Source organism: Serinus canaria, chromosome 28 (genome assembly GCF_022539315.1).
Source record: "Serinus canaria isolate serCan28SL12 chromosome 28, serCan2020, whole genome shotgun sequence".
NCBI classification, from domain to species: domain Eukaryota; kingdom Metazoa; phylum Chordata; class Aves; order Passeriformes; family Fringillidae; genus Serinus; species Serinus canaria.
Window position 1 is genome coordinate 3,395,733 of NC_066341.1, and position 21,404 is coordinate 3,417,136.

At 48.3% G+C, this 21,404-nt stretch overlaps 1 protein-coding gene across 4 annotated transcripts in view; it reads left to right on the forward strand.

The window, feature by feature from the left end:
• The window catches only part of LOC103821913 (tyrosine-protein kinase ZAP-70), a 42,559-nt gene extending 22,692 nt beyond the window's left edge, over positions 1-19,867 (forward strand). For 3 of the 4 annotated variants that reach the window (XM_018921632.3, XM_030233453.2, XM_030233452.2), the window contains 11 exons: positions 3,437-3,597; positions 6,155-6,293; positions 8,656-8,734; positions 9,222-9,262; positions 11,060-11,108; positions 12,253-12,433; positions 13,610-13,816; positions 15,122-15,314; positions 16,318-16,458; positions 17,230-17,342; positions 17,790-19,867. In XM_018921632.3, the coding sequence (XP_018777177.1) occupies positions 3,437-3,597; positions 6,155-6,293; positions 8,656-8,734; positions 9,222-9,262; positions 11,060-11,108; positions 12,253-12,433; positions 13,610-13,816; positions 15,122-15,314; positions 16,318-16,458; positions 17,230-17,342; positions 17,790-17,913 (1,428 nt within the window). In that variant the 3' untranslated portion in view covers positions 17,914-19,867. The remainder of the gene's footprint in view (positions 1-3,436; positions 3,598-6,154; positions 6,294-8,655; positions 8,735-9,221; positions 9,263-11,059; positions 11,109-12,252; positions 12,434-13,609; positions 13,817-15,121; positions 15,315-16,317; positions 16,459-17,229; positions 17,343-17,789) is intronic. The other variant, XM_009096858.4, reaches the window with a different exon arrangement.
• The last annotated feature ends 1,537 nt before the right edge of the window (positions 19,868-21,404 follow it).

Consider the following 21,404-nt stretch of genomic DNA (forward strand, 5'->3'; position numbering starts at 1 on the left):
TCTCTTGGGGGTCAGTGCCTGCCAGCACAGAAAGTCTGGAATTCCCAGCAGCCAGGGCTCCCACAGGGTGGGAAGATGTGATCCCTGGGGCACTGTTGTGTCCCATTTGCAGCACAGCAGAGTGAGGTTCCTCTCCTTGGAGGGTGCTGGCACTGTGAGGGTTCTGAATCCTCCTCTTTCTCAGTTTCTTCTCCACACACTGGTCTAAACATCTTCCCGAGCCTCCAGAGCCATCCTTGGAACAGCTGGAGCTCACTTTGCAGGCCTTCTCCCAAGTGTCATTCTCCTCTGCAGCCCATGGGATGCTCCCTGCCTTAGACCAGAGCTCTGATCCCAAACCCCAACAACCCATCCCAAATGCCAACCACCCATCCTAAACCCCAACAAACCCATCCCAAAACCCAGCAAACCCATCCCAAATGCCAACAAACCCATCCCAAAACCCAGTAAACCCATCCCAAACCCCAACAAACGCATCCCAAACCCCAACAAACCCATCCCAAAACCTAGCAAACCCAACCTAAACCCCAACAAACCCAACCCAAAACCCAACAAACCCAACCTAAACCCCAACAAACCCAACCTAAACCCCAACAAACCCAACCTAAACCCCAACAAACCCATCCCAAACCCCAACAAACCCATCCCAAAACCTAGCAAACCCATCCCAGAACTAAACCAACTCATCCCAAGACCCAATGACTCATCGCAGATCTAAACACACCCATCCCGAAACCCACCCATCCCAAAACCCAACCTCAGAGCTCCAGGGGCACATAAAGACATGACCCCCATGCCATGGATGTGTCCCTGGCACTGCTGGCAGCAGATTGTCCATCCCAATCCTGGGACTGGCTCAGTTGGTCAGAGCATGGTGCTAATAATGCCAAGGTTTTGGGTTCCATCCCCAAATGGGCCCATTTACTTAATAATTGGGCTTGATGAGCCTTATGGGTCCCTTCCAGCTCAGAATATTTGTGATTTCTGGGCACATCTCTCCATACGTGAGGTGCCTTGTGCCTCCAAACACTGTGCTGAAGATGAAATGAAACCAGACCTAGGCTTTTGCTCTGGTCTTTTTCATTCTTTGGAGTGGTATTTTTGCCTCTTGGGAGGGTTTTTTTTTGCCAGTGAAGGTTTTACCCATGAGACCAAGGCAAGGGGTGCTGGATGAGTTCTGTGTGTTATTTAAAATTAAAAATAGCCACAAACAGGTTTCTGCATTTTATTGCAGACTGGAATACCTACAATATCTGCATAAAATCAGAACTCTAAACGGTCCCACTGGCAGCCATGGACTTAATTTCTTTCTGCCTGCTGCCAGCTTGGCTCCTCAGACACTTCCAGGGGTCATTTTGCTGTTTCCTTGGAAGGGGCTGCCCAGGGAGGTTTGGAGTCTCCATCCCTGGAGGTGTCCAAGGAAGGTCTGGACGTGGCACTCAGTGCTCTGGGCTGGTGACAAACTGGGGAGGGGCACAACTTGGCTTCAGTGACCTTGGAGGTCTTTTCCAACCTAAATCATTCTGGGATTTTATATTTTCTTTTAAGTCCTCACAGAAATATGGCCCAGGCAGTGCCCGTATGGAGCCTTTCCACAGAAGCTTCCTGAATTTGGCCTATTTACACCAAATGTGTTTGACAGAATGAGGCATCTAATAGGGTGAACGAGGTGTTTTTAGGGTTTCTGTAGCCGAATGAGGTGTTTTGTGCTGAAATGAGGTATTTTGTAGCAGAATTCTCCCCCAGAACCGGGGATTCTGTAGGTTTTCTGTAGGATTTCTGTAGGTTTTCCCCCAGAGCAGATCCGTGGCCACCTGCAGATGGCACAAAGGACATCGCCACCTCCTGGCAAAGGGACAGTAGCGGTTTAACACCGGCGTGAGCCCCGGGGAAAGGAACTCGGGGTCCTTCCCCCGTGACTGCCAGACAGCACCGACCCTGCCAGATCCTGGTGCCGGTGGGTGGTGGGCAGCCAGGAGGGCAGGGACACCGAGAAAATCATGGAGAGATGGAATATCCTGAGTGGGAAAGGACCCTCAGGGATGATCAGTGCAGCTCCTGTCTCTGCACAGCCACCCCAACACCCCCACCCTGAGCCCCCTGGGAGCTCTGTCAGGGAGGGGCTGGGAGCACAAACCCTGAGAGGAACCCCTGAGGGAGCTGGGGGTGCTCAGCCTGGAGAAAAGGAGACTCAGGGGTGCCCTGATCACTCTGCAGCTCCTGAAAGGTGCCTGTGCTCAGCTGGGGCTGGGCTCTGTCTGCAGCAGCACTGACAGAACCAGAGCACACAGCCTCCAGCTGGGCCAAGGGAAATTCACGTTGGATATCAGGAAAAAATACAGGTTGGATATTAGGAAGCTGGTGAGATCCTATCCTATAGGTAGGATATTAGGAAAAACTAATTAGGATATTAGGAAAAAATTCAGGTTGGATATCAGGGAAAAGTTTTTTCCAGAAAGGTGATGAAGTTCTGGAATGGCTGCTGGGGAGGGGGTGCAGTCCCCATCCCTGGGGGTGTTTAACACAGCCTGGATGTGGCACTGGGTGCCAGGGTTCAGTTGGGGTGTTGGGGCTGGGCTGGACTCGATGAGCTTGGAGGTCTCTTCCAACCCAGTGATTCTGGAATTCTAGAATTCTGTGTCCAAACACTCCTGCAGCTCTGGCAGCCTTGGGGCCGGGACCATTCCCTGGGGAGCCTGGGCAGTGCCCAGCACCCTCGGGGGGAAGAACCTTGCCCTGAGCTCCATGCCAAGCCCTGGCCCAGCTCCAGCCCTTCCTGGCCCCCTGTCCCTGTCCCAGAGCTCAGCCCCTGTCCCTGTGCCTCCCCTGGAGAGGAGCTGCAGCCCCCCAGGAGCCTCCCCTCAGTCTCCTGTGCTCCAGCTGAAGGAGCCAAGTGCCCTCAGCTGCTCCTCAGCCCCTTCCCCAGCTCTGTGTCCCTCCTTTGGGCACTCTCCAACAGCTTTGGATCCTTCTGATCTTGTGGTGCCCAAAGTGCCCCCAGCCCTGGAGGTGAGGCTGCCCCAGGGCAGAGCAGAGTGGGACAATCCAATCCCTCCCTGGGCCTGGTGCCCCCAGGACAGGGTGGCCCTTTGAGCTGCCAGGACACAGCAGTGACTCAGATCCAACCTGCCACCAGCCAGGAACACGAGGCTGAATGACACCCCACAAGCCCAGCATTAAGATTCTCCACATAAACATGGTGCCTTCTCTCTTCCCTCAGCAAAGTCAAAGGACTTCAGCTGGATTTAAAGGGTTAGGTCAGCTGAGATAAGCCAGGAATTCTGCTCTGCAGCAGAACAGAATTTATCTCCTATTGGGTCTCGATTAATCAGGAGACTTTCCAGGTTTCCTGTGCCATGTGTCCCCAGTGAGCTGTGCTGAAGCCATCAGCAGAGCAGCAGGATGGCAGGAGGTCTCTTTTCCTGCTCTTTCCCAGGGAGATGCCCTGGAACAGGCCATCATCAGCCAGGCTCCCCAGGTGGAGAAGCTGGTGGCCACCACAGCCCACGAGAGGATGCCCTGGTACCACGGCAACATCAGCAGGGAGGAGGCGGAGCGGAGACTCTACTCGGGGGCACAGCCTGATGGGAAATTCCTGTGAGTATCCAGTGCTGGCATCCCTGGATTTCTGACCATTTCCCACCCCCTCTGCCCTGCTGCCACTGGCTTCATGTCACAGAGGAGGTGTAGCTGAATTTTCTCAGAGTGGTTACAGATCTTTCAAAGATGGGCTGAGCCCCAAATCTCTTCCTCCTCACACAGGGCACCACTATGTGGATTCTTTGGGGTTTTTTTATTGTTAAGGTGTGGACTAAGTGTGTGAGATGGTTTTTTGTTTGGACTTAGATGTTTATTAGTTCTTATCTATATTATAGTTTCATAAAAATATAGTTTAGGAAGAAATTTTGCACCAAAAGAATAATAAAGTACTGGAATGCTCTTCCCAGGGAGGTGCTGTAATCACCATCTCTGGGTGTGTTTATAAAAAGGCTGGACATGGCACTTGGTGCTATGGTCTAGTTGAGGTGTCAGGGCACAGGTCGGACTTGATGATCTTAGAGGTCTCTTCCAACCTCATTATTCTGGGATTCTGGGATTCTGGGATTCTGGGATTCTGGGATTCTGTAAACTGAGTTTTATAGTACTTAACTTTAACAAGCTAAAAATGGGGCCCTCTCTCTCTCTCTGCAAGGCCTTTTAAGGATAAACTGCCCAATTAAGAAATGACACCTAAATTATTTTTACTTTCAACTTAATAACTAACTACTCATGACTTGTAATGTGGACTTATTTATTTAATTACATAATAGTGATCAAACTCACGAAGAAGAAGGTGGAGAAGAAGGATCAGCCTCCACCCTAAAACCTCCATCTTGCTTTATATCTATCACTGTATTCTAAACCCTCCAGCTCTAAGTTTCCCACCCTGTGCTATCACACACTTCTATCCAAACTCCACACCCACAATCCCAGTTCTGTCATTCCATTCTGGAAGCTTCTCCACATCCCCAGGTCAATGCAGTGTTCTCTTGGGGGTCAGTGCCTGCCAGCACAGAAATCTGAAATTCTCAGCAGCCAGGGCTCCAAGAGCTGCCCCACCATGAAGAGCCAGTCTGGAGTTTTATTTGGTTCTCATGTTTCAATATCTCTGTAAAGTTTGGTTGCTGCTGCAGAGGATGAGGGGGAAGATATTAAACACTGCCAGGCTGGCAATGCAAGGCTCAGAAAACACAGGAGAGAGTTTTGCTCTGCCTCTCTGCCCTGGTGAGATGAATTATTTTAAATTAAAACAATTTCATTCTCTCCCAGATGAGTTAGGGAAAGAAAGAATTAGCTGGAGAACAGTTCATCAGGAGCTGGAACGACAGGACAAGGGGGAATGGTTTGAAACTAAGAGTAGGTTTAGATGGGATCTTGGAATTGTTCCCTGGCAGGGTGGGCAGGCCCTGGCCCAGGGTGCCCAGAGCAGCTGGGGCTGCCCCTGGATCCCTGGCAGTGCCCAAGGCCAGGCTGGACAGGGCTGGGAGCAGCCTGGGACAGTGGGAGGAACTGGAACTGGGTGACCTTTAAAGTCTTTTCAAATCGAAATGATTCTGAGACTCTCTGAGAATTATTGTGAGAGGGGCAAAAAGCTGGAGGTGAAGGGTCCCTCCTCAGCCCTGCAGAGGCCCTTGGCAGGGTGACAATTCCAGAGAACCCAGCTGCAGGCAAAAGCCTAAAGGTCAGGCCTGCCTCAATCTTTGCAGTGGGGTTTTGGCCTCTGTGGGGGTTTTTGCATTCAGGGAGGAGATTTTTGCCTGAGGTAGCAAGTACAGGTTTAGATCTGTTATTTAAACTTAAAAATAGCTCCCGACAGCCTCCTGCATTTTATTTTGGACTGGAATATATAACATTTTATATAGAAAATATATGAATATTTATATAATATATTATAAATATTATGATATAATATTATAATATTATATATAATGTTAGAATTATATATTATATATAACTATATTAATATATAATATACAATATTATATTAATATTTATATAATTTAAAAATAGATATGATATAGTTTTATAACAAATAATATCATTACATATCATTACATATCATATCATATCATATCATATCATATCATATCATAGAACATATCATATCATAGAACATATCATATCATACAATATAATATAATTTACTCTATATAATTCATAAAATTTTATATGTAATATATATTATTTAAAATATAGAATATATGATATATATTATACTGTATAATGTATAATACAAAATATATAGTATATAGTATATACTATATATTAGACATTATACATTATCTATTATACATTATACATTATAGATTATATATAATATATAATATATAATATACAAGATATAAATAATATATAATACATATTATATTAAAAATATATATTATACATTATATATTTATTATATATTATATATTTATTATATAATATCTATAATGTAGTAGATAGTATATAGTAAATATTCATGTACAGTTTTTAATATAATATGTATAATTTTATCCAGGGATGCAGGGACACCTCTCCACACAAAGGTGCCCACTCAGCACTGGCAGTGACAATCCTCAGAGTAAAACCAAGAGCTGCTTTCCTAATTTGTGACTCATTTGCTCCGTGCCAGGCTGCGAGAGAAGAAGGAGAACCGCGCCTACGCCCTGTCCCTCGTCTATGGCAAGACCGTGTACCACTACCGGGTGGAGCACGATAAATCCGGGAAATATTCCATTCCTGAGGGCACCAAATTCGACACACTCTGGCAGGTACCAAGGAAATGAGGCACCTTTTCCTTGCCAAGTCCCTCAAAACCATCAGGATAAATAAACCCCTCTAGCACCAATTTTTAGTGTCAGCAACTTGGGAATTATTTTATTCCTGGCCAGGGGTTGTGTGTGTGGCTGACAAAATTCTGGCCTCCACACAGACTCTGATCCAAAAGGTGGTTACTTGATTGGACATTTATATTTATATAAAATTATATAATAAATAAATATTTATAGATAATATAATAAATTTAATATTTATAATAAATATAATAATGCAATATTATATTACAGTATTGTAATATTATAAAATAATATGATATATTTTAATTTAATATTATTACAGTATAACATAATATTATGATATTTAACAGCATAATTTAATAGTATATTTAATATTTATTTTATAATATTATTTAATATATAAATATGATAAAATATATAATATAATATAACATAATATTATATAACATAACATAACATCATATAATATCATGTCATACAATATAAATTTCTGTTTACTATTTATAATTGATACATGAGCATTTACACACTATTTATATTGATACACGAGCATTTTCACACTATTTATAATTGATACATGTGCACTTACACACTATGATAATTGATACATGAGCATTTACACACTATTATAATTGATACATGTGCATTTACACACTATTTATAATTGATACATGTGCACTTACACACTATTTATAATTGATACATGAGCATTTACACACTATTTATAATTGATACATGTGCATTTACACACTATTTATAATTGATACACGAGCATTTTCACACTATTTATAATTGATACATGTGCACTTACACACTATTTATAATTGATACATGAGCACTTTCACACTATTTATAATTGATACATGTGCACTTACACACTATTTATAATTGATACATGAGCATTTTCACACTATTTATAATTGATACACGAGCATTTACACACTATTTATAATTGATACATGTGCACTTACACACTATTTATAATTGATACATGTGCACTTACACACTATTTATAATTGATACACGAGCATTTTCACATTATTTATAATTGATACACGAGCATTTTCACACTATTTATAATTGATACTTGTGCATTTACACACTATTTATAATTGATACATGTGCACTTACACACTATTTATAATTGATACATGTATTGGTTGGGGTTAATTAATTAAAACAAGTCATTGAAGAGTTAAACCATTAACTAAGGGAGTGGATGCCAGAGCTTCCTCCTGGCTCGGGCTGTCTGAGGGACGACAACCCCATTTTGCTGAATTTTGTGAATTCCCAGGGCTGTTTTCACTCAGAATTGTATTGAAAACAAAGATTTTGGGGCATTTTTATGGCCCAAACTGTGCCAGGCTCCCGATTGCAGCTGAAATCTGAGCCAGGCAGGAGGGGAAGGGAAAGCCTGGTGTCCCTGGGCTGGGCTGGCTGTCCCCAGGCTGAGTGATGTCCCCTCTGTGCTGCATCCAGTGGTGCTGCCATCCCAACCTGCCTGTGATCCACGGAACAAACCCTGGAGTTCCTCTGGGAATAGGATCTGCTTTCTCCTAGGATTGATCTCACACATCAGGGCCTAAACTCCTTCCTGGCTGGCCCAGCAATGCCACTGCCCTCCTGCTCACACTGCAGATTTGGCCTTTCCTGGGGCCTTACTGAATTTCCCAAGCTCTTCCCAGCTCTGGCAGATATCCAGGGATGAAATCACACCCCGGGACATCCCTAAGGACACACATAAAAGACAGAAAGAGTCTGGTCCCTGACTGCCATAAATCTGAGAGGATTCATTGTCCTAAGCCACAGAAGTTAATAAAAATAAAAATTAAAAAAAAATAGTAATACTAATAATAAATATTAATAATATAACATATTATGATATTATGAAATAATATCATAATATAATAATATGGTATTACTTTAATATATAATATATAATGTAAAATGCACAATATATAATATATAAAATTATATATAAAGATATAATATATTTATATATAATGCATAATTATTTTTATTAGATTCTATAAAATCATATTAGTTATATTAATATAATTAAATTTAATAATAATATAAAATATAAGTTTATATATCATATACAATATATAAATATATAAAATATAGAATTAATTTATATAGAATTATATTTATATAATTAAATTAAATTCATATTATAAATATAGGAGTATATATTATATACAATATATAAAGATATACATATATATTAGAATATAAATATATACTATATACTAATTATTCTAGAAACTCTATTCTATATTATAATTTTTTTTTTTCTCCTCACAATAATCTCTTTTTCCTCCCATCCCTTTCCCAGTTGGTGGAGTACCTAAAACTCAAACCAGACGGGCTGATTTTCTACCTGAGGGAAGCCTGCCCCAACCCCAACATGCCAGGTGAGCTGACACCTCCCAGTGCCACCCCTGGCCTCGGTTTGCCACCCCCTGGTGCCAGCTGGAGCAGTGCCAGCCCACATCTCCCTTCCTTCCAGGGGCCCCTTTGGCTGCACATGTCACAAATGTCACTTGAGGGCCTGCCCTGTCCGGGGGCACAGCCCAGCCCCTCTCTGCCTATGGCTTGCTCCAGTGGTGGCACTTTCCATGACAAAATTTGGGAATAACAGACACATCCAGACCCATTTCCACACCTTTTCAGGCTAAAGCTGGGGAAATTTTCCTTTGGGGGTGGGAGGGGATGGGATCAGACCCACAGGGTCCGTCAAGGGCCCATGCTCTGGCCCTGCTTGGGGCAAACTCCTGATAGCAGACTGCTGATAACAAATCCTGATAACAAATCCTAATAACAAATCCTGATAACAAATCCTAATAACAAATCCTGATAACAAATCCTGATTGATAACAAATCCTCTCCCTCGTTTTGCAGCCTCTGCAGCACCAGTTCCACCCACCCACCCCTCCGTGAGCGTGAGTTTGGGGGAGGCTTTGTTTCATTGGGAACTCTGAGGGTTTAATGTTGCTGCAATTCAAGCTTGGCTGGTCCAACCCTGCTCTGTCTAAAAGCTCAGCAACTGCACTGGACTTTATTAAGCCCAGCTGGGATGTTGTTCCCTTCCCAGCTTGGATGGGGGTGGGGAATGGCTGGGCACAGCCCCTGGTCGAGCTGAGAAGGGTTCCCATTCATCCAGAGCTCCTTGCCACACGGGGGGCTGTCCTTGGAGAGCCCTCCATCCCTGCCCTGCTGGCCAGGCAGCAGCGAGGAAGCCGTGCTGGGATTCTGGGAATGCTCAGCCCTGCTGCTCCCACTGGCCCCCAGCCAGGGCTTTGTGCTCACCCTGCCCTGGGGAATGTCCCTGCTCGGCCCTGAGTGCTGGGCTGGGCTGAAAGCAGCAGGTTTGGGGATCCCGGGGGGCTCAGCGAGGCCTGGGGGCTCACCCATCACCTCTCCGGGGAGGTGGGCACTGCCCAGGATCCAAAGGTGTTGGAGAGTGCCCAAAGGAGGGACACAGAGCTGGGGAAGGGGCTGAGGAGCAGCTGAGGGCACTTGGCTCCTTCAGCTGGAGCACAGGAGACTGAGGGGAGGCTCCTGGGGGCTGCAGCTCCTCCCCAGGGGAGGCACAGGGGCAGGGGCTGAGCTCTGGGACAGGGACAGGAGGCCAGGAAGGGCTGGAGCTGGGCCAGGGCTTGGCATGGAGCTCAGGGCAAGGTTCTTCCCCCCAAGGGTGCTGGGCACTGCCCAGGCTCCCCAGGGAATGGTCCCAAGGCTGCCAGAGCTGCAGGAGCTCTCAGGGCTGCTCAGGGTGGGGGTGTTGGGGTGGCTGGGCAGGGACAGGGGCTGGGCTGATCATCCCTGAGGGTCCCTCCCAGCTCAGGATATTGTGAGGCTGATTGTGTCCCCTCTGTGCTGCATCCAGTGGTGCTGCCATCAGGTTTGGGGGCATTTTTATGGCCCAAACTGTGCCAGGCTCCCGATTGCAGCTGAAATCTGAGCCAGGCAGGAGGGGAAGGGAAAGCCTGGTGTCCCTGGGCTGGGCTGGCTGTCCCCAGGCTGAGTGATGTCCCCTCTGTGCTGCATCCAGTGGTGCTGCCATCCCAACCTGCCTGTGATCCATGGAACAAACCCCAGAGTTCCTCTGGGAATAGGATCTGCTTTCTCTCAGGACTGATCTCACACATCAGGGCCTAAACTCCTTCCTGGCTGGCCCAGCAATGCCACTGCCCTCCTGCTCACACTGCAGATTTGGCCTTTTCTGGGGCCTTACTGAATTTCCCAAGCTCTTCCCAGCTCTGGCAGACCCAGTTCTTCCCAAGCTCTTCTTCCAGCTCTGGGATTCTGTGGCTCTGCCATTCCAAGCTGTGCCACCCTGTGTCTCTCTGCTCTGGGGACAGTGGCTGCACAGTGTCCCTGTGTGCTCACAAGGCCACTTCTCCTGTGCTGGCTGTGACCTGAGCTGCCTCCAGGCTTCCCTCCCCTCCCTGCCTCACTGCAGACGTGAGTCCTGGCTGGGATGGGGACAGCAGAGGGGACAGAGAGCCCTCACCTTGCCCAGCCCTGGAGGAGGGTGCTGTGCTCAGGGTGCCTGGCCCCAATCCCTGCTGGAATTGGACTGGAACAGGAGTGTTGGCTCCAGACCACTCCAGTCTCACCTTTCAGAGGGATCCCCAGCTGGGGCTGTGCTGGGGTGCATTTCCCTGTCCCTTTCCCCTCTATTTGCAAATGAAGCAATTTCTCCTTTTTCCACTTTCTCCTCGTTTCTTTTCCAGAGAAACCTGGGCCCTCTCAATGCAGATGGATACACCCCAGACCCTGTTGGTGAGCACCTCCAGAGCCCTCTCCTCCCCACTGGGGACAGGACTGGGGATGTCCCAGGAGCCCAGGGCTTCCCTGGAGCCCTGCTACAAAGCCCCTGCCTTACAAAAGCATCAGGAGCACCCCAGACATTTTGGGGCCTTGCACCCACACTGGGCTCCCAGGAAATCAAGCTCCCTTTCCTTGCCTTAGCCAGGAAGTGAAACCCTGTCCTATCCCCATTTTTCACTAAAATTGACATTTTTAAACTAAAATTTACATTTTTCACCAAAATTTACATTTTTCAGTGGATTCAGTTGCATTTCAGAGGGGTAAAGCCCTGCCCAGGCCTGGCAGGGCAGATACATGGAGTGGGAATGCTCAGACCCCTCTCTACATCCCTCCTCTTTCAGCAGCCAGGACTGTATCAATGCAGGACAACCCTCAGCCAGAGAAATAATTTCAATGGCTCCAAGATTCAGAAGGCTGGACAATATCTTAATAATAATATCTTAGTAAGTGTAATATAATATAATATTGCTTTATTAATCTATATTATCTTATATGACACATTATATTATCTTATATGACACATTATAGTATATTATATTATATTATATTATATTATATTATATTATATTATATTATATGATATTATATTATATTATATTATATTAGATATTATATTATATTATATTATATTACATTACATTACATTACATTATACATATTATACTAAAAAAAACCCCTTGACCCTTAGCAGACAGTGACGACACAGCTCTGACCTAATTGGTCAATCAATCCAAACAACCATCAGCAGAGTCCAATTAACAAAGCAATCTTGGTAAACAATCTCCATAACCCATTCCACATGTGCCAAACAACAGGAGCAGCAAGTGGAGATAAGAATTGTTTTCTCTTCTTTCTCTGAGCATTCTCCCTGCCTTCCCCAGGTGAAATCCTGGGAGGGTTGTGCCTGATGCTCTCTGTGAAGAGACAGGACTGGGAGGGGCCCTGGGTTGGGAAAGGAAGGGAGATGCCCAGGAGGGACCAGAAGTGCTGGAGGTGAAGGTGAATTGGCCAAAAGAGCAGAGAAACCCTTCCCAATCCATGAGAGACAGGGGGATGGGGAAGGGCAGGTTCATAACCAAGTGCTCCTCTTGGGAAGGGGCAGGAAAATCCCGGCTGCTGCCCATGGACACCAGCGTCTACGAGAGCCCCTACAGCGACCCCGAGGAGCTGAAGGACAAGAAGCTGTTCCTGAAGAGGGACCACCTGATGATTGATGAGGTGGAGCTGGGCGCAGGAAACTTTGGCTGTGTCAAGAAGGGAGTGTACAAAATGAGGAAGTGAGTGAGGGTGCTGGGGAGGGGGGAGGAGAGGGACCTGGCTGGGCTTGAGGTGTCCCCAGCTGTCCTGTTGGTCACTAGGTGGGCCCCAAAGTGACAATGGAGGGGATTGGAAATGATCTGGAAGGTCAGGGGTGATGGATGTGATGGCTGAGGCACCAGCCCTGGAAGTGTTCAGAAAATGAGCAGGTTTTGTGGTGGGGTTTAGTGAGGACGGTGATGTTCAGCCAGGGGTTGGACTTGATGGTCTTGCAGGTCTTCTCCAACCCCAACCATCCCTGGATATTCTAATATGACGCTGTAATTCCATGGCTTCCCATGGATTTTCACTGACAGCTGCATTGCCCTGGGTGTGTAATTTCCACATTCCCAGGCAGGCTGCTGCCACTTCCAAAGGGACTTGCTGGGCCCAGAGGAACAGCTCCACATTCCTGAGGCCACCTCTGTCCGTGTCAGGCCAAAGCAGTGGCACTGAGGAGTTGTGCCACCCTTGGCTCTGTTGCTGGCTGTCTGTGGTGGTCTTTACCCACTTGTGCCTCAGTTTCCTCCTGGAAAAACGGCACTGAGGGCCCAGTGTGGGAGGGGAGGTGCCTCCAGATCAGGGATGGCAAATTCTGGCTACACCCACAAGGGTGAGGTGACCTTTCCTCTCCATGCTGGGACACCAGGATGGTGCAGGGCCCTGCCAGAACAGGCTATTGAGAGGTCAAACAGTGTCCCAGGAGAAGGGGTTTCCATTCCTGGCTGTGACTCCTGATTCCACCTGTGCTCAGCCCATCCCACGGTGTGGTGTTTGAGAGGTCCCCAGGACGAGGTGAGAGATGAGAAATCTGACTCCATGTTCTCACAAGGCTGATTTATTATTTTATGATATGATATTATATTACATTAAAGAATGCCATACTAAAACTATACTAAAGAAAAAGGATACAGACAGAAGGCTTAACAAGAATGATAAAAAACTCATGGCTGACTCCTCAGAGTCTGACACAGCTGGCTGTGATTGGTCATTAAATAAAGACAGTTCACATGGTTGGCTAAACAATCTCCAGACCACATTCCGGAGCAGCAAACACAGGAGAAGCTGAGGCTTCTCATCTTCCCAGGAGAAGAAATCCTGGTGAGGGGATTTGTCAGAAAATATGGCAGTGACACCACGGCTGTTCCCCCATGCAGGAAGCAGATTGACGTGGCCATCAAGGTGCTGAAGAGCAACAACGAGAAGACAGTGAAGGATGAGATGATGAAGGAAGCACAGATCATGCACCAGCTGGACAACCCCTACATTGTGAGAATGATTGGGGTGTGCGAGGCCGAGTCGCTGATGCTCGTGATGGAAATGGCTTCTGGAGGGCCCCTCAACAGGTTCTTGGCTTCCAAGAAGTGAGTGTTGGATAAAGCGTGGCTGATTTTCTGTGTTTCTTCTCAAAATCTAGTTCAAAAGCCCCACAAAAGCCTTGTGTCACCATTGAGAGATGACACGTAGTTGGATCAGAAGGCAAAATGGCAAAAAGCCTCATTAATTTTATCCTCCCTTCTTTTATAGCTTAGTTCTCTACAGGTGGACCTGATTGGTCATTTAATCAATGCATTTCACATGATTGGCTAATTAACAAGGCACCCATTTGTAAACAATCTTATGAAAAAACAGAAAAACAGATTATTAGAGAAACACCACCTGCGGGTTGTTTTTATCATTTGGCTCTCATTGTTTATCTCCAGTTCCCTAAAGCTTCCCAGGCCGATTCTGGGAAAACTTATTGTCTTGGTTTGGACGGACAGGTGCCTGCTAAGGAAGGCAGGAGCCTCCCCTGAAATGGAAAATGTAAAACACCCCCCCATCCCCCCTTTCCAAATTGCCATAAATTTTAAATTAGGGGCTCTCAGGCAAAAAATATGGGAGCAAGGAATAACAGTTCTTTAATAGGGAAGAAATAAAAGGATAAAATAAACAATGCAGTGAACTGAAACCCTGCCAGAGGCAGAGCACAGCCTGACACCCTGTGGGTCAGGGGGCTGGCAGCAGTGCCACTGGAATTGTGGCTCAGCCCTCCTGCAGTGCCAGGGCTGGTTCTGCTGGAGCAGGGATCCTGGAGAAGGGTGCACTCTGCCTCTGGAGATCCAGGGGAAGAGGCAGCTGCTGCTCCTCTGGGAAATCCAGTGCAGAAGCCGTGCTGGTGTTCCAGAATCTCCAGATTCTATCCAGGTAGGAATGCCTGGCTCCTCCCTCTGGGCTCCCATCTCCCATGGGATGCTGTAGCTCTTATCAGCCATGCAGGGACATTCCACAGCCTCTTATCAGCAGGTGTCTGCCCAGTTGTGGAAGAGATAAGGAAAACTGCCCAATGAACAGAAGACAACTGCCATCCAGGTGGTAAATAGAATACAATTTGGCACCCAGATGGTAAATAGAATGCAATTAGCCATACAGATGGTAAATAGAATACAATTTTCTTGGAGATCCAGGACACTTATCTTGCTTTCTCTCTCTCTGCCCAGGCTGTCACATCCACACCCTTGTAGGTGCAGGAAAACTGAAACAAGCAGAAAGAAATCTTTCATGTGAGGCTCCAGGGGCTGATGCTTCTGGAGCAGAGATTTCCATGCTCCTTTCCCTTTGCAGCTGGAAAAGTCAGAGGGGACCACAGCAGGTCCTTTATGACTGAGATCTCCTTTCACCCTCCCCAGGGATGAGATTACAACGAGCAACATCGTGGAGCTGATGCACCAGGTGTCCATGGGGATGAAGTACCTGGAGGAGAAGAACTTTGTCCACAGGGACCTGGCAGCCAGGAATGTCCTGCTGGTCAACCAGCACTACGCCAAGATCAGTGACTTTGGGCTCTCCAAGGCTCTGGGAGCTGATGACAGCTACTACAAGGTGGGTGTGAGCACAGCAAAAGCTCTGGAGCAGGAGCCCTCCTGGTTGGAGGATGAGACCCCCAGAGACTGAGATCTGGGCTGTTCACAGACCCCTCTGCACATCAGGCTGTGCCTCACTGCTGTGGCATCAAAAGGGGCTCTGGTGACAAGGAGGATACAGAGGCAGCCAGGGGGGTGTGGGACAAGGTGATAAGAGGAGCCAGAGATGAGAGAAGGTGATGAAGAGTGAGCCAGGGCTGACCTTCCCAGCGGTGCTCAACTAAAGGACAGACCCAGCCTGGAATTCTGTGTCCAGCTCTGGGGCCCCCAGCACAAGAACGATGAGGGCCAGTTGGAATGAGTCCAGGCAAGGCCACTAAATTGGTCACAGGGCTGGAGCCCCCCTGCTCTGGAGCCAGGCTGGGAGAGCTGGGGGTGCTCACCTGGACAAGAGAAGGCTCCAGGCAGAGCTCAGAGCCCCTGGCAGGGCCTGAAGGGGCTCCAGGAGAGCTGGAGAGGGACTGGGGACAAGGCCTGGAGTGCCAGGACCCAGGGAATGGCTCCCACTGCCAGAGGGCAGGGCTGGATGGGATCTTGGGCAGGAATTGTTGGCTGGGAGGGTGGGCAGGCCCTGGCCCAGGGTGCCCAGAGCAGCTGGGGCTGCCCCTGGATCCCTGGCAGCCCAAGGCCAGGCTGGACAGGGCTGGGAGCAGCCTGGGACAGTGGGAGGTGTCCCTGCCATGGCAGGGGTGGCACTGGATGGGCTCTGAGGTCCCTTCCAACCCAAACCATCCCATGATACCATGGTTTAACCGAGCCCTGGGGGCAGGTGGCAGGAGGAGGGTGGCACCACGGGCATTCAGCACCTGCACAACAGGACACCAGGGCCTGGACTGGGCTTTGGAGCTCCCATTTTAGGTGACATTTTCAGCAATGTGAGATTTGACACAAACACCAAGCAGAATCCAGGTGCAGCTCCCAGCAATCTCAGGCTGCAAATGCCCCTCCTTGCTCTGCTGCAGGCCAGGACAGCAGGGAAGTGGCCCTTGAAGTGGTACGCCCCCGAGTGCATCCTCTTCCACAAGTTCTCCAGCAAGAGTGACGTCTGGAGCTATGGTGTGACCATGTGGGAGGCCTTCAGCTTTGGGCAGAAACCCTACAAGGTGAGGCAGGAACCCTACAAAGTGAGGCATAAATCCTACAAGTTGAGGAAGGGTCCTACAAAGTGAGTCAGGGCCCTACAAGCCGGGGCAGGAACCCTACAAGGTGAAGTGGAAACCCTACAAGGTAAAGCAGAGCTGGCTCTGTCACCCATGGGTGTCACAGCCCCACTCCCCTTTGGGAAAGGCACAAACGAGGGTGGATCCTGCAACTTTGTGCTCGTTTTGAGAGAGAAGAAATAGAAATCAAACAGAATTAATTTGGGTTTGAATCGAAGCAGAGGTTTTTGATCCTTCTGCTCACTTGGGAGATAAAAAAGTCACATCCACTGCTGGACCTGTACTTGTGGTGGGAGCTGGAGGGTGGGTGGGGTAGGGTGGGCAGGCTGAGTGGGATGGAGTTGGTAGGACAGGAGGGATGGGATGAGTAGGGTGGGTGGGATGGGGTCTGCAGGATTGACAGGATGGGGTCTGCAGGCTGGGTAGGATGGAATTGACAAGGTGGACAAGATGGGATCTGCAGGATGGGATGGGATGGGGTCTGTGGGATGGGGTCTGCAGGATGGCTGGGATGGGGTCTGTGGGATGGGGTCTGCAGGACAGCCTGGCCCCAGCATGGGACACCAGTTCTGGCTGCTGGGGTGGGAACAGTGACTGCTCTGTGTGGGGGGTTTGGGACCAAAGCTCCACCCCAGGCCCAGCTCTAACCTGTCTCCTGTAGCCCTGCTGCCAGCTCTGAGCACATTAATGCCTTTCCCCTTGCTCCCATCCCAGAAAATGAAGGGCCCTGAGGTGATCAGCTTCATAGAGCAGGGCAAGCGCATGGACTGTCCCCAGGAGTGCCCAGCAGAGATGTACTCCCTGATGCAGCAGTGCTGGACATACAGGTGAGCTTTTCACCACGGTGTCAGCTCCACCAGAGTCACCAAATCCCAGAATGGGGTTGGAAATTTGGGTTGGAAAGGACCTTAAAGCCCATCCAGTCCAACCCCCTGCCATGGGCAGGGACACCTTCACCATACAGTTTGCATGCTGGCAACACAAAGCAAATGGTGACTCCTGCCTTTGTTTGTGATGATTCCCCAGCCCAAAATGAATTTTTTGCTATCAGACCTCTCTATTTGCCTGTGCCAATCCTGGAAGATCCCCAAGGCTCTGTGTCTTTAACCCTCTCTGTCCCTGAAAAGTCTCAGCTGCCTCCTGAGCCCTGGCAGCCAGGCTGCTGTTCTCCCCCGGGGTCTCTGTGTCCTCTCAGTGCATCAGGCCAGCTTTGTCCTCTCTGATTACTTTATTTATTCCTCTCTGACTTTATTTGTTCCTCTCTGCCCCTGCAGATGGGAAGAACGTCCAGGGTTTGTGGCTGTGGAAAACACCATCCGCTCCTACTACTACAGCATTGCTGCCAAGCCCGAAAACGGGCCAGACACAGGGGACAGGCCCAAGGCAGCTCTTCCTTGAGACTCCTTCTCCTCTCTCCACCTGCCCTGAATGGACCTGGAAAGGCTCTTTGTGAAGTTTTGCTTTAATCTCTCCAACGCTCCTCAGCAGCTGCAGAACTGAGGATGAGGAGGCTGTTGGTGTCCCCCCAGACAGGGACACCAGCTGTGCCCCCCAGCTCCTCCAGCCTGACCCAGCCCAGGAGCACAGACTGCCAGAGCTCCTTCCCACCCAATTCCAAAGCTGTCCCAAGGCCCCAGAGCTTTGTGCCTCCCAGGCTTGCTGAGGTTGAACTGTGTTGGCTCCAGAAAATCTGGATTTTTCCAGATTCTCTAACAAACAATGCTTTCCTAGGAAACCACCAAGTGCACATTTCTGGTGGGGTTTGCAGGGGGTGGGACACAGCACAGGGAGCCACCTGTGGTGGCCTTTTCCCCTTGGATTAGGGCAAGAAGCAGCTGGTTTGCAACTGGGATGTGGAGGAGCTGGTCCCACTGGTTTGTACCCCTGCACGCCCTGCCAGCACAGAGCAGGTGTCACCCAGCCCTCCAAGGTGGCTCCCAAACAGTTCCAGGACCAATCCCTCAGCTCCTGGATCCCACCTGGCCCCTCTGTGCTGATGAAATGTTGTTTTTCAAGCTTAAAAACTGGTCACCCTATAAATAAACTATTCCATGTCCTGACATCCCATGGCTTGGATCACTGAACTTTGAGAAATGCTGGCAACTGCTGCAGGCTTGTTCCCAAAACCCCCCAAACCCATCAGGATTAGAGAACCCTCCAGTGCTGCATTTTTAGTGTTAGAAAATGGCTTTATTCTCAGCTCGGGGTGTGGATGAGGCTGACAAAATCCCAGCCTCCACACAGCCCCCGATCCAAAACCTCCTCACCTTTTCATCCATTTTTAGCAAACAAAGCAGTGAATGTTCATTGCAGCATAGCAAGGTTAGCTCAACAAACTTTACAGTTTTAGTCATTTATCCAGGCTGTGTTCCCACAAAAGGAGCTTTGCTGTATGCTAAGAGTAATTTAAGAAAAACACATTGTCTGTAATTAATATATTGGTTATGATTAGCTAACTAAAACTTATTTTAATACTTTTATCATTTCCAACAGGCTGACAAGAGAATAAATGCAATTTCCCTCTATGAAAGCAGGATTTCCCTCCTTGATGCTCCCCTTGCCCAACCTGGCACTCTTTGGGCTGGTTTTGCTGCACAGCTGGGAGGTTTTTGGCATGTTTTCTTGCAAAAAAAATTGCTCAGCTGGGTGTGCTGTGGATCCCCAGTGCAGGGGATGGGCCGTGGTGGGGGCTGTGCTGCAGAGGACAGAGAGGCTGAGAAGGCTGGGACAGGGAGGAAGGAGGAGGTGGGAGCCCTGCGATGCTGTGAACACAAGAATTTATCTCTCACCATCTCCTGGTAGTTAAAGCCACAGAGCAGCTCTCCCCCAGCACCTTGTCCTGGGGAAAACAAACAGCCTCAGGCCAGGGCATGGCCAAAAGCCTTGGTGAGGGTGGGATTTGGGCTGAAAACAAAGTTCTGAGGAGCATTTAGATGATTAACCTTATCATCAGAATTAACCTCTGTCCCAGCAGTCACTGAACCAGGTTTGGTATAAAAAAATCCTAAATTTCCTTGCTTACACAGAAGCCTCCAGAGCCACCAACTCTTCAGGTGGCATTTTATCTCTCAAGCCCATCCCTTTGCCCAGAATGTTGAACTCTGGAGAGGCAAACAGGGATCCAGGAGAACCTGCCTTGTTCCTGTTTGCTCAGTGCAGAGACAGGAGAAAATTCTCCTCTCTGTCATGTTTTCCTCCCAGAGAGAGCAGCTCTTCAGCTGGAAAAGAGAAGGCTCAATGTGTTTACTACTTGAAAGCCACTGCCAAAGCATTTTGTTTAGACTTTGTTTTCCAAGCAAATCCATTTTCTGGTTTGAAATGGTTTCTTGCAATAAATTTTCAGTTCACTGGATGCTGCTATTTTATTTTATTTTTTTTTTTTTTCAAACAGGGAAGGAAAGCACCAGAGAAGTATTCCCAGAGAAACTTCTGCTTTAGCTGGAGACAGTTTTGAGTTTATCCACACCCTGACAGACAGGACATAAATCCCTTGGGATTATTCCAGAGGACCAAGGGAAAGGGTTTATCCTTCCTGGGCTGGGGATGGTTTGGGTTGGAAGCTGTTCCAAGAGCATTGGAAAATACCAGAAGTTGCTGGAAGAGGAAAAAAGAGTGAGAGAAGCAGGACCTGAAGTCACAGGGCTCCTGTGAATGTTTGTGATTCCTGCTTTTAGGATGTGCAGGGTCTGGCAGGCACCCCTGAGGGGAATTTCCTGGGAACTGAGGCCCTGATCATCCCCACTCTGCCATTCCAGAGAGGAATTTCCTTGGAATTGAGGCCCTGATCATCCCCACTCTGCCATTCCAGAGAGGAATTTCCTTGGAATTGAGAAGCCACCTGAACTCCGATACTCAACAAATGATGAATTAAAGGAGAGGATATTTCTCACTGGAATGGGAGGACCACCTGACTCAGTAACAAAACGTCAGCACAATCAGTGGGGACATCTCCAGGTCTCCAGGCCCTGCAGCCTCTCTCTGCCATCCTCAGCAGGGATTTATCCAGCCCTGCCTCTCTCCCTGCTGCAGGTGGAGCGCCCTGCTGGACCTGCAGCCCCTTCCCTGTGTGACCCCAGGGATCTGGGGTAGATAAGGGCTGTGTCACTGATAAAGGCAGCAGTTGGAGAGCACAGACTCAGAGCTGCTGCTCTTCCAGAAACTTCCCCAAATGCTCTTTTCTTCCTTCCCTCCTTCCCTGCACTTGTCCATCTCCCTCTGTTTCACCCAAATCTTTGGAATTTTCCACTCTCTGTGTTGTGAGGTTGAACTTCACCTCCTGAGCACCCACAGCACTAACGTGACAGTGTTGGCACCCATCTGATCATCACTGTGACACCTCATCACATCCTCCAGCCTGATCTAGCTCATCCCAACCCATCTGATCACCAGCACACGTATCTTATCACCAGCACACCTCTCTTATCACCAGGACCCCTATCCTATCACCAGGACATGCTGGTTATCAGTTGTACACAGCACAAGCACAAAGTGACCTCTCCATCCCTCTCAGGTTTTGTTCAGCAGCACAAAAATGGGACCAAACCCAGCTCTGGGCTCCCTGACTTCTGTTTCAGAGCCCTGAGGAATTCCCTGAACTCACAGAAAAGGAGATTTTCCAAGCTATTTTCCCTTCACTCACTGGGCTGTTCCCTCCTTGGCCAGCAGTGAAATGTCTGGTGACCATGAAGGCACAGAGAGCTTTGGGCCTGCCAAAAATAGACCTCCAAATCTCTCATTTCTCCATGGAATTCAGGTGAACCTCTGACCCTGCACTGCTCCCTCCTCTCCCTGCAGGACAGGAGATCATCTTGTTCCTAAATCCATGAGAAGGACGTGAGGGAGGGAAGGGTCTGACTTCTCAGGGGGTGTCAGTGGCCTGGAAGAAAACC